Source organism: Copidosoma floridanum, unplaced genomic scaffold (assembly GCF_036245765.1).
Source record: "Copidosoma floridanum isolate Cflo_tuat_1 unplaced genomic scaffold, Cflo_Japanese_pri ptg000001l, whole genome shotgun sequence".
NCBI classification, from domain to species: Eukaryota; Metazoa; Arthropoda; class Insecta; order Hymenoptera; family Encyrtidae; genus Copidosoma; species Copidosoma floridanum.
Window position 1 is genome coordinate 10,943,080 of NW_028321878.1, and position 17,535 is coordinate 10,960,614.

At 35.3% G+C, this 17,535-nt stretch overlaps 3 protein-coding genes across 4 annotated transcripts in view; 1 reads left to right on the top strand and 2 right to left on the bottom strand.

The window, feature by feature from the left end:
* C3G (C3G guanyl-nucleotide exchange factor) overlaps positions 1-4,793 on the top strand; it is a 73,247-nt gene extending 68,454 nt beyond the window's left edge. For both annotated transcript variants that reach the window (XM_089598343.1, XM_089598338.1), the window contains one exon: positions 97-4,793. In XM_089598343.1, the coding sequence (XP_089454469.1) occupies positions 97-235 (139 nt within the window). In that variant the 3' untranslated portion in view covers positions 236-4,793. The remainder of the gene's footprint in view (positions 1-96) is intronic.
* Positions 4,794-8,535: 3,742 nt separating this feature from the next.
* On the bottom strand, positions 8,536-13,142 carry LOC149376027 (uncharacterized). The gene is made up of 2 exons (XM_089589367.1): positions 12,846-13,142; positions 8,536-11,850 (listed from the first exon to the last, which is right to left on the bottom strand). The coding sequence occupies exon 2, from the start codon at positions 11,706-11,708 to the stop codon at positions 8,808-8,810; it is 2,901 nt and encodes a 966-aa protein (XP_089445493.1). The 5' UTR covers positions 11,709-11,850; positions 12,846-13,142; the 3' UTR covers positions 8,536-8,807.
* Positions 13,143-13,384: 242 nt separating this feature from the next.
* LOC106642989 (uncharacterized) lies at positions 13,385-16,569 on the bottom strand. Its single transcript, XM_014357975.2, has 2 exons — positions 16,365-16,569; positions 13,385-15,628 (listed from the first exon to the last, which is right to left on the bottom strand). The coding sequence occupies exon 2, from the start codon at positions 15,236-15,238 to the stop codon at positions 14,267-14,269; it is 972 nt and encodes a 323-aa protein (XP_014213461.2). The 5' UTR covers positions 15,239-15,628; positions 16,365-16,569; the 3' UTR covers positions 13,385-14,266.
* Positions 16,570-17,535: the final 966 nt, after the last annotated feature.

A 17,535-nucleotide genomic window follows, 5' to 3' on the forward strand; every position in this document is an offset into this window, starting at 1 on the left:
CTCTCGTATACTTTTTTTTGTACATTTGCAACAAAGCAAATCTATCGCTCCGTCCCATGTGATGCAATGAAGGAATCTTTTTTTTTTTTCTTCCAGAACTTACAGTTTCAAGAAAAATGAGCGTATAATCACGTTCTTCAACAACTTTAGCGACTTTCTGTGCGAGGAGGCCATGTGGCAGATCTCCGAGAGTATAAAACCACGGGGCGGCAAGAAGCCGCAAACCCAAAACTAGAAATAAGCCCAAGCGTTGAATTGTAAGATTTGCACACATTTTTATTGTTTCCTTCCTCTCGTAGAGATGATCTTTGTTTAGCTCTCTGAAACACGCTTTAGTCGTTTGATTCGCGAAAAATTACCTGCAAATGCGTTGTACAAAATTTTTAGCACGTAAAAGGCATAGAAAAAAAAAAGAAAAAAAAGAAAATAAAATAAATAAATAAAACCAGTGAGATTAATGAGGCACCTCCGTGAGGGGCTGAGCGATTATTCATATATTCTGTGCACTCAATTGAGTGTGACGAAAAAATGCATTTTTTAACAATAAAAAAAGAGATCGAACCTCCTGCGTTGTGATAACTGATTAGCGTTGAAAATGAACGTGATTGATTGCTGATAAAGTTATATTGTACTCCACGTATTTTGTAAATTGATAGAAATTAAAAAAAAAAAAGTAGTACTCTTTGTAAAATATAAAGGAACGCAATCGTACCGTCTTAAATACCGAATGAGTGTGTGCGCAATAAAAATAAAAAATAAAAAAAAATTTTTTAAGTGACGAGCTATCCTTGCAAGCTTAAAGCGATGATGAAGAGCTTCGAAAAGTTCCAGACGTATATTTGGAATAACCAGTGGCGCTTGTTTGTCAAAAAATTGTTTCCCTTCTATCGATCATCATCGCTTTTTTCACTCGCGCGCGTATTGTATAGAAAACTTGTAAGAAAAACTAAAGTGAAAATTTTTAAGTTAGGCCCATTGGGGGAGCGAGAGAAACGTAAGAAATAATCTGTTGTCTCTGTATAGCTTTTATGTAGATAGCTGCGTTCTCGACGGGCCAACGGTGCACCTAGCCGTTGGCTTCTCACACAAGGATGAACACCAATTAAGTTGAATTAATCAGTAGCAAGTGTACCATCGTAGTTTCGTGTCTGCGCTTGATCAATCGGTGAAAAAAAAAAAAGTAACAACGCAAGACTCGAGGCACATGGTATTTTATTATAGAAAAAAAATAAAATATAACAAAAAACGACTGAAAGCAGTACAATGCGACGAGTTAATTAGAAATTGTAGAAAAAGAAGAAAAAAAAGTTGTTGAGCATATACTTTTGTATGTGAGATAATGGACAGAGCATTTTTTTACGTTTAATCGCGTCGTTGTTTAGTGATCGTTCCCGAGTTTTTAGCTTTCAATCGTATTTAGATATAATTAGAAGTGAATTTTTTGTAGATAAATAAAATAATTTGAGATTTTTCGATTTTTGGAATAACCTTGATAGCAGCTGTAACGTAGACATTTGGTCCTGTTTGCGTGTTTTTTTAAAGTTCGTAGGTAGTTTTTTTTTAATTTTTTCTAAGAAAAAACAATATTTATAAATAAAGAGATTGAGCATATATGTCGAGTGCGAAATACAAGTGAGATTTTCATAGGTCATTTGTATAATGTTCGAATTGTAATTTATCGGTGTGTGCTGTTGGGGTGCATGAGGAGTCTTTTAACTTTGTGTGTCTATAGAAGGTAATAAGAAATAAAGGACTGACATTAAAAAAATTTTCCGAAGCAATTATTATAAATTTCAGCAAGCTTACATCGAAAAACGTCACTATAAATCAACAAAATACTTTGTCTGAAAAATATACTGCTTTAATGTAATTTTGTTCAGTTTTACAAAAGAAAGGGATTAAATAGCTATAATATGGTAAAATGATGAACAAAATTTCCTTATTTCATATAAATTAATAATCGTGATAACATATATTACTAATTATAGCTACGAGTACTATGTGAGGCCTAAAGCAATTGATTTATAAAGCAATCTAGCTGTATCCTTCAATTTCTATATTTTTAAAACCCATTTTAAATCTTGAATGTATTTTTGTAAGTCAGTACTTTTATCCCTCTTTGATGTTTTTAAAAGCTCCGATTATGTGTGTAATATACTTATTAAACAAAAATGCATCTCAAAGTGTAATTGAATAGAGAATATATGTTGATGCAATATAAAATCAAGATACAATCTAAAATACCATAAAACAAGAGCAACACCTCTGTTAAATTATTGAAAAAAAAGAGCAAAAGAAAATATTTAAACGCCAGTTTTACTGTGCAATCGTGTCATTGATACCAGTATTACGTATTGCATTAGACGTATAATTTTTTTTCTTTATTTCGATTGAATATACTCTCAAAGCGATGCCATATTACGGTTTACATGAAAGCTACGCACTTACGAATATTACAATATTTTTATTTAATATTTAAAATAAAATATTAAAATTATGTTATTTTCCCTTTTTTTAAATTTTTTTTCTTATTTATTTATTTATTTTTTTTTTTTTTATAAAATACAAGCAGTCCATGATATTATATAAACACTCAGCGATAAAAGAAATTAATTATAAAATTCTGTCTGGAGCAGAAACATTGCAAACTTCTTTTTTATGAATATTTTTAAAAGAATTTTACAACAATTAACACTTTGTTTTTTTAAAATTATTTCAATTGTGTTACTGAGATTTAAATAATTTTTCTGCGAGAATCCGTGGTGCAGATTTATAATAAGACTAAAGACAAGCAATCTAACGAGTCTTCCAAGTTCGTCATAAAAATCATTGCTCACCATAAATTCGAGTGCTACCTCCTTTAACATTATCCAAAAGTTGCCTTTTAATGGATTTGAAACATTTTTCATACAAACAATTTAGTTCAAGATGATTTAGAAGAAACTTTTGGGGTAATAATAATTTTACATTAATTATGGACTGAACATTGTTATAATAATATTGAAATAATACAATTTTCGCTTACAACAGTTGATACAAATAATTTTATCATGCACAGACAGAATTTCTCCACTCCGAAGCAACCATCTAGGTAACTTGGAAAAAAAAAAGAAAAAAAAAAAATAGTTAGCCCATAATAATGCGTGTATATTTGTGTAACACCGTGTAGCTAAATAAATAAAATATGTATAGCAAAATTAGTGAGATTGTAGGGTATATAGACGAATGCGCAACGAAAATAATTAATGTTTAAAAAATGAAAAATAAAAAAGTAAATAAGTAACTGAAAAAAAAAAAACAAAAACGTGAAACTATTGAGACTCGATTATTAGATAGGCCATTGAAAGAAAGTATCAAGAAAGCGAATGTGATCCATGCATAAGTGACTCCATTAATCTCGCTATGTGTTCTCCCTGGGATTTAAGGAGAAAAAAATGATTACCTATAATTCTTCGATTATAATGTTTTACGTAAATCATTATCATCAAAAAGATGCTCGATGTTTTTCTATCCTTTAATGCTCGGTGTGTAATCTACGTACATAATAAATACATGCTTTTCTGAGAAAAGTCGTCGATATGCGATTTTTATATATTATAAATAAATAAATATATAAAAATAGTCCGTGTGTGCTCTTATTATTTTATTTATTCATTTTTTGGTATCCAATTGATATCATATGAGTAAGCTTTATGTGAATCTTTTTATTGTAAATATGCAGGGAATTATCATAGAAATGTTGTATGATATGAATAATTGAATAATTCATTGGTTTTCTTTTATTACTCAATTTGCTCGGTCGTGACACTATCTCAGCTTGTTTGACCAGTTGTGTTAACGAAAAAAAGATAATGATGTACCAAAACATGTTTCTAGTAACTAGAAACAACTATGATCATTTTCTGAAAAGAAAAATTTTACTGAAAAATATTTTAGCTATGACTTTGAACAAAGAGGGATTTTACAATCAATTGTCAAAATTTTTTAAACAGGTAGACAGATCAGTAAAATTATATTAAAATTATTAAAAAATTGATACTTTTTCTGGATCCAAAAATTTAAACAACCTTTAACTACCTCTTTTTTACTGGCAGCAGCTGATGATATTTATTTTAAAACTACATGAAACTCATAAGAAAATGTTAACTTATATTAATCACAAGTGGGCAAAAAGAATTTGTAAAAAAACACGTTTTACAATGCAAGTAAATGAAAAAAATGATCAACGATGATATACATATCTAACTAAACGTATAAGCTGATGCTGTTTAAAAAAAAAAAAAAAAAAAAAAAGGAATAAAGTCTTACGTAGTTATTGTATCAAATTTAAATGGAGTAACACAAGTGATACGGGCACAAATACATGATAATTTTTCAAAACGTATAAAAAGCGAATAGAAAAAAAAGGGAAATATATTTCCAATTATGTTTTTCTATTATGTATTAATAAACTCGAAAACTGTGGAGCATTATAATGTACATATATACAACATATAACATCCACACTTTGTTTGTAATTCATGTGGAATCGACCATTCGTTTCATAATATTTATGATTTATCGAACATACAGAAGCTTTCGAGAAATGTAATTTGTCTTCGAGTGATTTTTTTCTTATTTGTAGAACATGCGTATTATATTAGAAATAAAAAATGAAGAAAAAAGAAAACACGGACTACTATCATAGTATGTTAGAGAGAACGAAAAGGCAGTGATTTGTGCAAGATCAAACGATTTGCTTAGTGTGATAGTATTAGCATATGATATAGAGTTAAGACAACATTTTTAATTATCAAAACGAAAGGTGAAATAAATAAAAAAAAAAAAGAAAAAAACCATTGGTAACATGGTACTTTTTTTGAATTTTCAATTAAAATACATTATTTGTTCACCCTATAAACCGTGTCATCTATTTTCATTGGCACCCACACAGTACAACAATGGCCAAACGCCCAAACGCACGCATTCGTATCCACTGAACGTATCGAAGGACTTACTCCTCGTCCCTCCACCCATTTAGATCTTATACCCAAACCCCATACATCCAACACCTTCGCCTATACAAGCCCTCGCTCGCACCAACATGCACGCACGTACTTCCAAAGTAGTATAGGCTGTCCATCTGCAAACCTAAAAAGTCATCATAAAAGCAAATCTCTAATCCTCTCCCACGTCGAACGCCCGTGTCTCTCGTTGACAGCAAATACCATTTTCCCCCGCGAGCGTGTATTATCCATGTATGATACTCGGCCACAATGGCCAAAGACATTTCCAAGAAGATCCCGCGAAAGGTAATTTTTGCAGCGCCGGAAACGCACATGTGTGTGTATGCTCATAAAGAGCTAGGTATATATATATATGAACCCACGCCCGCTGCGGGAGAAAAGTATCAAGCTCCCGCGGTGGCGCTGACATTTAACAATGGGTGTGTATCATTGGGTATTGTGTGTATATGGCGAGGGGAACCGAAACATCCAAATATTTTCATTGCAGCCCTCCTTCTCCCCACGCGGACCCTCCGCAACGTCTGGGCACACATCAAGCTCGCACGTGTTTATGGATACATACACCTATACCATTTCTATAAGAGCTTCCGTTGGTGGTGTTTTCGAAAATTTGGAAATCCATCCCATTCCAACTCTTGGGATGACTCGGGGGAATGTACGAATATTCAGCATCGTAGGATTCATCGTTATATTCATAGAAACTCGATTTGGGGTATTTGTTTTTCTTGCTTGTATTTATTAATTACAAACCAAAAATGTATAAAAAAAAAAAAAAAAAAAAAAAAAAAAAAAAAAAAAAAAATAAATAAAATAAAAACGCCAAAAAATGGTACTTTATAAAGATCCATAGGTACATTGTATATGTTTGATCGTAGTCCATAGCGGTTAGCCGTACAATAAAACGTCTGATCGGCCAATGATCCTAAGCGTCCGACAAACTTGCACACGCCCACAATGGAAGGACACTGTGGAAAAGCCCCACAGCCATATACACACCTCCCGACTCTCGGATGTGGTGTCCATTTCAGGCTCATAGAGAAGCGAGCTTATACCTTTTATACTTACACCCCGAGATGAAGAAGAAAACAAGAAGGGGACGAGGGAAGAAGAGAGCTCATCTCGCTTTCGAAAAAGCATATATACATATATATGGCTTGGGAGCAAAAGGAGGTATTATCTCCGCTGTTTTGCCGATTCAATTGTGCGAGAGAGAGAGAGCAAAGAAGAGGACGCGCGCGCGCGCGCGCCCGTGAGCGCTTTAACAAGAGTTTAATAAAAAGGCAAGCGGCGGAGGGCACGATCCTTCCTTCCTCTTCCCTGCCCCCTTTTTCTTTTTTTTTTTTCTTTTTCATGCCATTATGCGTACCTATGAGCTGGAAAAAGAGATACCACTGTGTGCTCCATCTCCCTGGCTTTCTTCGCGTCTGTCACTCGATGGCACACACACTTTTTCAGGACCAACTACTTTGCTCTCTCTCCCCCTTTACTTCCCGTATTATTGGGTATACATTGTACTTTTGCGGAACGCTTTTCCCTTTTCGCTGTTGGTACTGTCGCCTCCGGGAGGGTTATTGTTATTAGGTATATTGGAAGATTTTTAAATGTATATATATTACATATACCGTACACATTATACACTATACTCGATATGCGTTTTGCGCGCCCACACGCGCAGGTATTATAAAATATACCTACGTTGTAACATACAGGTTTGTAATACGCGTGCAGCTTTTGTGCGCAAAGTCCTCTTTGTTGATGGTATACATATACATGTTTTCTTTTGATTTTTTTCTTTTTGTGACAGCTCCGTGTCGCGTACGTATACCCATTTAAGTGCCGGGTATGGCTCTTTTTCTTCTTTCTGACATGTTTTTCAGAATATGATGTGGGATTATCGAAAGCAGGTATCCGTTCGTTTGTCAATCAATTCGATTGCTCAGAGCTTGCAGCGGTGATTTTTCGAAATAAGGCCCATTGGAATTGAATTTCAAAACATCCATAGTTTGAACCATATAAAAATGTATTTAGTAAAACGGGTACACATCGTACCCAAAAAACGAGTTGAATATCAATAACTTTAAATAAATGGCAGTGTATAACAGCACATATCCATTAAACACACATGTACCATAATCAGGCAAATCCATGCTTCAAAATCGCGCGCCAGGTAAAGGCCGCAAAGTCCGCTGTGTGTACTTCCGAGCTCATCACTGTAAGTATTAATACGCACGGAAATCCCTCCGAGAGCCAGCTTTTCTCGTGGATAACATACCGCACCAGAGTTTCATTCGCAGCACGTTATGCACGCAACCGTATAGTAGTAAGCATGAAAAATACCGTACACGTATACCTCCTGCAACTCTTTTTTTTTCATCATTACCCACTCAAGCTACTCCACGTCCTCCCCCCCCTTTTTTTTTGGTCCACGGTGCATTCTCGGAACGGGGATCAAGGGTTTAAAAATGCATCCACGTGTGCGTAGGCCGGAGTTTTTCCTTTCAATCTGATGGCGTTGGATTCGTTGTTCGTAGTCATGCAACTTGCACCATGTAACTCTGGCATTGGATGTGAAAAGACGTGCGTGAAAAATTATTTTGAACGATACTTCTGATTATTTCAAAAAGTGAACGGAACAAAATCCATGTTGGGAGTAACGAGTTCAAAAAATCATATCAAGAGGAATATTTTTCACAAATAATTGTACCTTTAAAAAAGTTTTTTTTTTTTTTACCGTGTTATAAACAATTTACCAAATCAAAAATGAAAATATTAAACGTCACAGGATTCATTGTCATATGATGCTGACAGAGGCTTTATTTTGAAAATCAATTTTTTTTGATTTCATTTATTTCATACAATTACAAAATTTCTTGAATTGTAAAAAAAATTAGCTTCCATCATGTTACATACTTTTATAACAAAAATGACCAAGCTTTATTGATTTACGATGAATTTTTTTATCAATTAGGTATAAAAAATATAATACGATATATTTATGAAAAAACAATAATCACCAAATGAGTAAAAAAACTGTGAAAGTTAGATTACTAAAGTATTATGTTAATGTACCTAGTGAGGATTTTGTATTAATATAATTTTTTTTTCCTCTTAAACGATACAATTTTGAATGATTGATATAGTAAAATACTTACTTCTCTATGAAACTTTATTTCGTGACTTTCGAAACTTCATTCCCTTTATACGTATAAAAATAATTAAAATCGACTTAAAATATGAATGTAGGCTGTGAAAAATAAAATAAACACTATAATGTGTAGGAGAAATTTTAACGGATTGGATTGGTTTGGATAAAAAGAGTAGATGAAATCTGTTTATCTTGTTTTTTATTTGAAAACATTAATATTTTTACATTACTTGGTATGAAATTATATTCCAATAAAGGTCATATGGTTTTGAAATGAAGGCATTTCTGTATTTTGCGTACAAGATTCAATAAACGCAATCATTCTTATGTACAAAAAGGTAAAATATAGATTCAATTGGGCGTGGCATACAAAAAGATTCGGCATTATTTAAAACAATTTCATTGGTAGAACTACAGATTGATAAAATTTAGTTTCAATGACAAAACATAAAATTCAGCTTAGGGTAACTTGATAAATGTGCTTATTATGCAGAAAAAATGTACTAATCTACAGAATTTAATAAAAAAAAGCACCATCTTTTACAATTCACCACGGGATTGCTAATGCAATTAGACATTACAGAGGCCTATTTTTGTCTTTTTATCCCGCACCTTTTTCTGTCTGAAACTCTTCTTCTGTGAGCTTAAGATTTTCTTTACATCTTAGAGGAATTCACGAAACAATGGTTCGAGACCTTGTGTTTTTTAAGCTCGTCCTTATCGTTGAAGTCTCGTTTACAAATGTGGCATAGGTAAATACTCGTCTTTTTGTGCGAGTGTTCGTGTCTAGCAAGTTCATTACCATCATCGAAGGTTTTTGAACAAGTGAGGCAGCGAAAAGCGTCCTTATTTCGCCCGCAAGGGCTCTCCTCTTCTTCAAGTTCGCTATTATTGCTGATGGCTTCTGTAGGTACGGGCGAGAGATTTTTTACTGCGTGTTCACGCTGATGGTTTCGAAGATCGTCTTCTCGGGAAAAAATCCGTGAGCAATGTGGGCAAGAGAAACGGTGATCATTGCGTATGTGCGTTTCCAGTTTGTGTTTTTGGTTGAAAAACTTTCCACATATATCGCATCCGAAGAAATGCTGTAAGCTCATATGTCTCATGCAGTCGTCGAGTTGACTGAAAAATTGGGGGCAATAATTACACGAGTGGGCTTGTTTGGGTGGGAGGTAAGGCTGGTGCTCTTTAAAATCTCTCTTTTGGCTACATGTTCCTCTACACTTGGAATGGAGACATGAGTTTTCACTCGTGTGGACTCGTTTGTGCTCCTCAAAATCTCTCTTTTGGCTACATGTTCCTCTACACTTGGAATGGAGACATGAGTTTTCACTCGTGTGGACTCGTTTGTGCTCCTCAAAATCTCTCTTTTGGCTACATGTTCCTCCACATTTGGAATGGAGACATAAGTTTCCACTCATGTGGATTCGTTTGTGCTCCTTAAAATATCTCTTTTTGCTAAATGTTTCTCCACACGTGGAGCAGAAGTATGAATTGTTCCTCATATGGACTCGCTTGTGCTCCTTAAAATCTCTCTTTTGGCTAAATTTTTCTCCACATGTGGAGCAGAAATATGAATTGTTCCTCATATGGACTCGCTTGTGCTCCTTAAAATCTCTCTTTTGGCTAAATTTTTCTCCACATGTGGAGCAGAAATATGAATTGTTCTTCATGTGGGATTGATTGTGCTCCTCAAAATCTCTATTTTGGCTACATGTTCCTCCACATTTGGAATGGAGACATGAGTTTCCACTCATGTGGATTCGTTTGTGCTCCTTCAAATCTCTCTTTTTGCTAAATGTTTCTCCACACGTGGAGCAGAAGTATGAATTGTTCCTCATATGGACTCGCTTGTGCTCCTTAAAATCTCTCTTTTGGCTAAATTTTTCACCACATGTGGGGCAGAAATATGAATTGTTCTTCATGTGGGATCGATTGTGCTCCTCAAAATCTCTATTTTGGCTGAAAGTTTCACCACACGTGGAGCAGAGACATAAGTTCTCACTCGTTTGGACTCGCTCGTGCCTCTCAAGATCTATCTTTTGGCTAAATGTTTTCCCACACGTGGAGCAGAAGTATGAATTGTTCCTCATATGGACTCGCTTGTGCTCCTCAAAATCTATCTTTTGGCTAAATGTTTCATCCAACTCCTTGCAAGGCAAGAAATTTTCAACTGCATGAAAGAGTTCGGGTGTCTCTAACTCACCGCTACGTTTGGGGGCTTCTGAATCATTGACGTAACGCAAAAGCTTTGTTGTCTGAATTTCATGGGAGCCAATGTGCTGCTCAAAATCGGTCTTTTGGTCGACAGATTTCCCCGATACTTGATACTGGGAGCCACAAGAGCCACAAGGGGTATTTAAGTCTAAAGAATATAGTTTCGTGCCGTAAATTTGTTTCCACAAGGTATTCCTGTTTGATGAATAGTAGGAAGTATTTTTGTCCACACGGTCATCCTCGGGGTAAGATTTCTCACTCATGTGGGAGCGTTCATGTTTTTCCGGATCCCTCTTTCGACTAAAAATTTCTCCAGGCAAGGAGTTTTCGACTGCGTGTTCACGCTGATGGTTTCGAAGATCGTCTTCTCGGAAAAAAATCCGTGAGCAATGTGGGCAAGAGAAACGGTGATCATTGCGTATGTGCGTTTCCAGTTTGTGTTTTTGGTCGTAAAATTTGTGACATACATCGCATTGGAAGGAATGCTGTGAGCACATATGCTTTATGCAGTCGTCAAGTTGACTGAAAGATCGAGAGCAATAATTACATGAGTGAGACCTTTTGTCTACGTGATCGCGCTCGTGTCGCATGAGTTCGCTCTTTTTGCTAAATGTTTCCCCACACGTAGAGCATATATATGAATTGTTACTGATGTGGGCTCGCTCGTGCCTCTCAAGATCTTCCTTTTGGCTAAAAGTTTTCGCACACGTGGAGCAGGGGAATATTCTGCGTAATCTATTTATCCTATCGTATCTAACATTGTGGTGGGAAGTATGTCGTGTGGGGTAACGGGATGGCTCCTCACTAATATTGTATTGTTTGGGATTATTTTTTTTTAAGAAAATTTTTTTAGACATAGTCGAGGGCAAAGGGTTTTCGACTGGACGGGGTATACAGTGACCACTGAGTATGTGCACATCTAGTTCGTGCTTTTTGGTGAAGAATTTTCGACACATGTTGCAGCCAAAAAAATGGTCCAAACAGACGTGATTTATCCATTCGTCGAGTTGATTAAAAGATTGGGGGCAATAATAGCACGAGTAAGACTGGCTATGATGACTCGTGTGCGTTTCAAGTTTTTCGCTTTTGCTGAAAACTTGTTGACACGTATCGTACGGAAACGTATGTTGAGAGTTCATGTGCCTCGAAATGTCATCGATTTTGCTGAAACTTTGTGAACAATAGCCGCAGGGGTACGGCTTTTTCTCTCTGTGCTCTGTGTTGGTGTGCATTTGTGTTGTAACACCACTGGAGTTGGTACAGTTTCCTGCGCATCTGCTCCGTAATCCATACCTAATACTTTCTTCACGTGTGGGATCCCGATTCTGACGGCTGTTCATTTTTATCTTTGATGACTCATTAACTCGATAGCTTGATGGTAGTTGGCTTTATTGCTGCTGTGTCGTTCTACTTCGCTTTTTAGGTGTCGAAAATAATGCTTTATCGATGGTAGTCGAAATGTTCTTGAAGAAGGTTATTGTCCTGTAGGCAAAAAAACGTTTATCATGTATTTTGGCAAAACAAAACCGTCCAACCAAGTGTTACAAGATTACATTGTTTTACAATGGAATTAGTCATATTGCACAATGTGGTACGTCATAGCATTGGGTTATACATGCGTAAGAATTTTGATGTACAAGCTTGTTAATATATGGTATATATTACACCACGAGGGGCAAAAGAATGAGAGTGGTCACTCGAGTCGACGGGTGAAATGGAAAGTATTACAGATTTTCAAACATATTTATGTACATCGTTAAATTGAATAATGCTTTCGTAATTTTAAATGGCGAAGATAAACATGGTCATCAACTGTAGGAAACCAATCGGTTTCATGTAGGTACGTAACACGATACGTATGCAAAGTTTAGTGTGAAAATATGCAATTACTCAGGAAATCTAGTAGAATGTCATTGGTTTAACAATATAAATTGATGGATAAACAATTTTAGTCACGCACATGAAATTTCCTTCAATATAGAGGTTCAATATAACTTACTATCACAAATATGTGTTGCACCGATGCTGTTACATGCACGAAGATTTTTTTGCAGACATTGATTAAAATATTTGTCACCAAATGAACCATCAATCATCCGAATTTTAACTATTTCTCTAAATAATAAATTTACCGAGTAACCATTTCGTAGAGTTTCGAGATAATATTTTTTGTCCAAACCTTAAAAGTTTTTTTATCTTAAAATTCAAATGGCAATGCATTTTGATTGGTTGGCTAAGTTTGTGCATGTTGTGGCAAAAGTATTTGTTTTAAACTTTACCAGATGACGTACATAGGAACTTGAGCACATTTCATATCAGTTTGTCTAATAATTTGTTAATAATTAATTCGATACTGTCCCCAGGTTTTTTCAACAACTTATTATTTTTCGATGACGAGTCGAAAAGTATTCATACTCTTGTGGTAGTTGTGGTATTATACGGTTACATTTTTTTTTTCATCGTAAACTAGAACTAACCTTAACGTTTCCGTTATATAGTGTAGATTGCGCCTCCCATCATATGAACATCAGTGATCTTCTTAAGTATGCCATGGCGAAGTCAAAAATCTTTTTTGACACTCCCCATTAAGTCGAGTCACTACAGTTCAAGAAATACTTATACACCCACAGAGCACGTAAGAAAATAGATGTACACTGTTCATTGAATAGCACCGTGGCAATTCAAGTGACGTGTTCGTAAAATTTTTACGAGCAGTTAAAATAGAAATCAGAAGTATAGTTCAGCTTTCGACAAGCAAAAGCACTGGTGACAAATATTAGTTCTAATAGCTTATCGTACTTCTTTCCTTATCGAAGGTGATAATAAGTATACTTAATGATGTAGTAATAGATTCTGGATTTTCACTATTGTTAACTCAAAAAACGTGGTGTAAAACTGGGAAAAGTGGTGAAATGAAAATTATTTAAACATCATTATTTCTATTCGCAAGTAGAATTTATTTTCCTTAGTTGTGCACATTTTTTTTTTTTTTTTTTTTTTTTTTTTTCATGACAAATTACACACAAAGGCTTTTCTGACTCGTTTTTCACTCCGCAGCCTTCCTACTACCGATTCTTCATGCTTATCAAATTCGTCTTGGGCTGCAACAACTCGCCTTTTTTCGATAAAAATTTATGGTTGACCGGAACAGGTATCTTCTTTCGGGATCTTGTGAAAGTAAATCATATGGTCGACGAGACACCGTTCAAAAGGAAAAATTTTTTCACATCTTTGGCACTCAAAAACTTTATCAAACCCGTGGGCATTCATATGATCCGTGAGTTGGTTCCTCTGACTCAAAGTTTCTGAACAAATCAGGCAGCAAATCGACTTTGCAACTTTGTGGTTTTGCATCACGTGGTCCGTAAGATCTTTTTTTTGTTACGAAACTTTCGGGACACATCGAACAGTAATGAATCCTCCAGTCTGAATCAGTACTATCATCATCCCGTTCGATAAAGGTTTTTTTGTTGCTATTGTTGGTATGACAACAAGTTCTTGTTGAGGAATCCTCGTTCTTGGGACCGGAACTTTTTGTACTTGCGGAGCAGACAAAGGATTTTTGGTTGCGTGTGCTCGTCCCTAGTTGACTTGGATTATAAACATGTTGTATATTGCTTTGAGAGGACTGTGAGCTGTGTTTTCTTGTGTGGGACAAATAAAGGATTGTTCCTCCGTGACTGCACGTTCGTGTTTTAAAATCCATATTTCCGCTAGACATCTCCACATACATGGGATCGATGATATTTTTGTCTTTCATTTCGTTTATTACCGCAGACCTGTACCTCTGATCCGTAACCTCATGGTGGACGACTTGTGGTTTAGACAACACTTTACACGTATGGGCGTCTGTGGGGTCACATTGGTGGTTTCCGAGATCACTTTTTTGGAAAAAAGTCTATGAGCAATGTGGGCAGGAGAAACGGTGATCATTGCGTATGTGCGTTTCCAGTTTGTATTTTTGGTTGAAAAACTTTCCACATATATCGCATCCGAAGAAATGCTGTAAGCTCATATGTCTCATGCAGTCGTCGAGTTGACTGAAAGATTGGGGGCAATAATTACACGAGTGGGCTTGTTTGGGTGGGAGGTAAGGCTGGTGCTCTTTAAAATCTCTCTTTTGGCTACATGTTCCTCTACACTTGGAATGGAGACATGAGTTTTCACTCATGTGGACTCGTTTGTGCTCCTCAAAATCTCTCTTTTGGCTACATGTTCCTCCACATTTGGAATGGAGACATGAGTTTCCACTCATGTGGATTCGTTTGTGCTCCTCAAAATCTCTCTTTTGGCTAAATGTTTTCCCACACGTGGAGCAGAAGTATGAATTGTTCCTCATATGGACTCGCTTGTGCTCCTCAAAATCTCTCTTTTGGCTAAATGTTTCATCCAACTCCGTGCAAGGCAAGAAATTTTCAACTGCATGAAAGAGTTCGGGTGTCTCTAACTCACCGCTACGTTTGGGGGCTTCTGAATCATTGACGTAACGCAAAAGCTTTGTTGTCCGAATTTCATGGGAGCCAATGTGCTGCTCAAAATCGGTGTTTTGGTCGACAGATTTCCCCGATACTTGATACTGGGGGCCACAAGAGCCACAAGGGGTATTTAAGTCTAAGGAATATAGTTTCGTGCCGTAAATTTCTTTCCGTAACATGCTTTGGTTTGGCAAACAGCGGAAGGTATTTTCGTCCGAACGGCCATCCTCTCGGCAAGGTGTCTCGTCTGTTTCGAGATCTTTCTTCCTTCCGGACCTTTTTAAACATGTGGAGCAGATGAAGAATTCCTCGTTTATGTAGCAGCCCTTGTGTATCTCCAGAATGTCTTTTTGACTAGAAGCGTCCGGACATAAGGAGCAGCGTATTCTATTCATTTTATTATATATATATATATAATATTACCGTGCGAGGTTTGTGGTCTGGGGTGATGGAATGACCATATTCACTCATGTGAGTGTCTCAATAGTTTTTAAAATTATTTTGTTGACTCGGTTTTGCATTGGTGGAATAAATATATGATTTTTGCATCCATGTTCATGCACTAGTGTTGTCTTCAGATCGATTATTTTTAACTAAAAATGCCTGCACACCTGGAGTAGAGGTAAAGTTTCACATTCATGTGTAATCACTCTATTATAGCAATCGATTCTACTTACAAAGCTTTTCCATTTAAACACTTGCTACACTCTCAATTTGTCAGCAGTATAGATTAGTTGCAAAATGGCGCTTTGTTGGAAAACGTGGTTACACACCATGTTGTTATCCTGGGAACAAAAAAAATAGTAGTGAATGAAAACAACGTTTATTTATATAATTTTTTGCGGTAGTATTAAGTAAAAAATATTCATGCTGTAATGGATTTTGTGATTTTGTAAGATACTACACTAGCTCTAAAGAAGTAATATTGTTTTCTCGCTAGAACTTTTAAAATTGAAATTTCACCTAAGCGTGTTTCGGAAGCAGGTTAACCCTCCATTTAAAATATAACTTTTTTGTGTAACAAACTATTCTATTAAAAAAAATTTTATAGAAATACTGTAGATTTTATACTAAACTTGTAATCATCATAAAAAGGTTGCAGATTTCAAATTAGGATGCACAAAAATAATTTTAAAAAAGTACGAAAATGGCAAAAACTTTTTGTATTCTACTACTGAAAAACATTGACATTCTATACATAAAATTTTCAAAAGTATTATTGTGTACTATAAATGTGTAGTATATAAAAAACTTTTAGAATAGATTAATACTCTATTCTTACACTCACAACGTACATTAGAATCCGTTGGATATTTTATTTTACACACGTAAATTATACAACCCGTACATTTTAATTTTTCGAAATCAACTATATTGTTCGTTTAAAAGTGGATGGCACAAAAAATGTTTACAAAAATTTAGAATAAGTGTCCAGTAGATAGACGCCTTAGAAAAAACGTTGGGTACTTAACGTGTATGCAATTATTATAATCAATACTTGTATCATGTCTATCGTACTACCTTTTCGTTTCCATAATCCAAAAGCGATAGGGCTTTTACTGTATATTGAAAAACAGATGTTGTCTTGTATCCACACAAGATCAATACGTTTTCACTTTCTTTTGGAATACATGTACAGTTGCATGTACTCTTTGTATCAACTACAAATACATACACTTAAACATTAGACCAGATATTTAAAAAATTTACTCTCAGCTAACATATAAAAATGTAATGAACCGTAGTGTTGAGGTTTTAAAAACCGAATGAGCTTACAGTAGAAATAATTTTTGAAGCATCGAACGACTTCTAGCACTGAGATATAGTTCGTTGTATGATAATGATAATGGTTTCGTGTAATCTTTTAAATGAAATTTCGAGTGGTAGTATTTATTAAGAATTTCTCAATAAAAGTCAATGTTAATGTCCTTGGGGAAGTAACGTCAAAAAAGAACAAGTGTTGAGTTTAGTTTCGCAAGATTTAACAAGCTTGTGCAATGCTTTTAGTCACAAGTATGCACAAGTTAGAGTAATCCTATTTAAACTGTCAAAAAGTTTAAAAAATTTTAACTAAAATAACACATTCGGTGCAATTGTTTGCTTAATGTATATGTCCACACGAGGAAAATTTAAAAACTGCTTTATAATAAATTCAACAGATGAGCGATAATCATAATTGAAAATTGTAGATATTTCGACGATAAGAAAAATACATTTGTTGATTATCTCTTATTTTCCAGAAGATACTGACGTAGAAACTTTTTCAACTTTAACAAAAAAAAAAAAAAAAAAAAAAAAAAAAAAAAAAAAAAAAGTAGCGAACTAATCGGTAAGAAGCCCAAAGGCAGCATCTTGGCAATAATCAATCGGTTCTTACACAGACGGGCACGCGTACACGATTATACATGTATACATACGATAACTTCATTATTGTATAATTTTTAAAACAAAGAGGGTCGCTAGGCTGTTAAGTTGCCGTGGTTGTATATGTATACATAAGCACGTCGTATATATAATAACCGAGTGCCAGAGGCTTCAATCGATGACGATGTAATTACCTATACCCGGGCGCTGAATTTTTCATCGTGCTCGAAACAATAAGGTATTTTCAGACCAAACAGCAAAGGGGCCGCCGACCAAGCAGCAGCAGCCGAGGCTCGGAGATTTATACTGCCATCGGCACCCTTTTTTT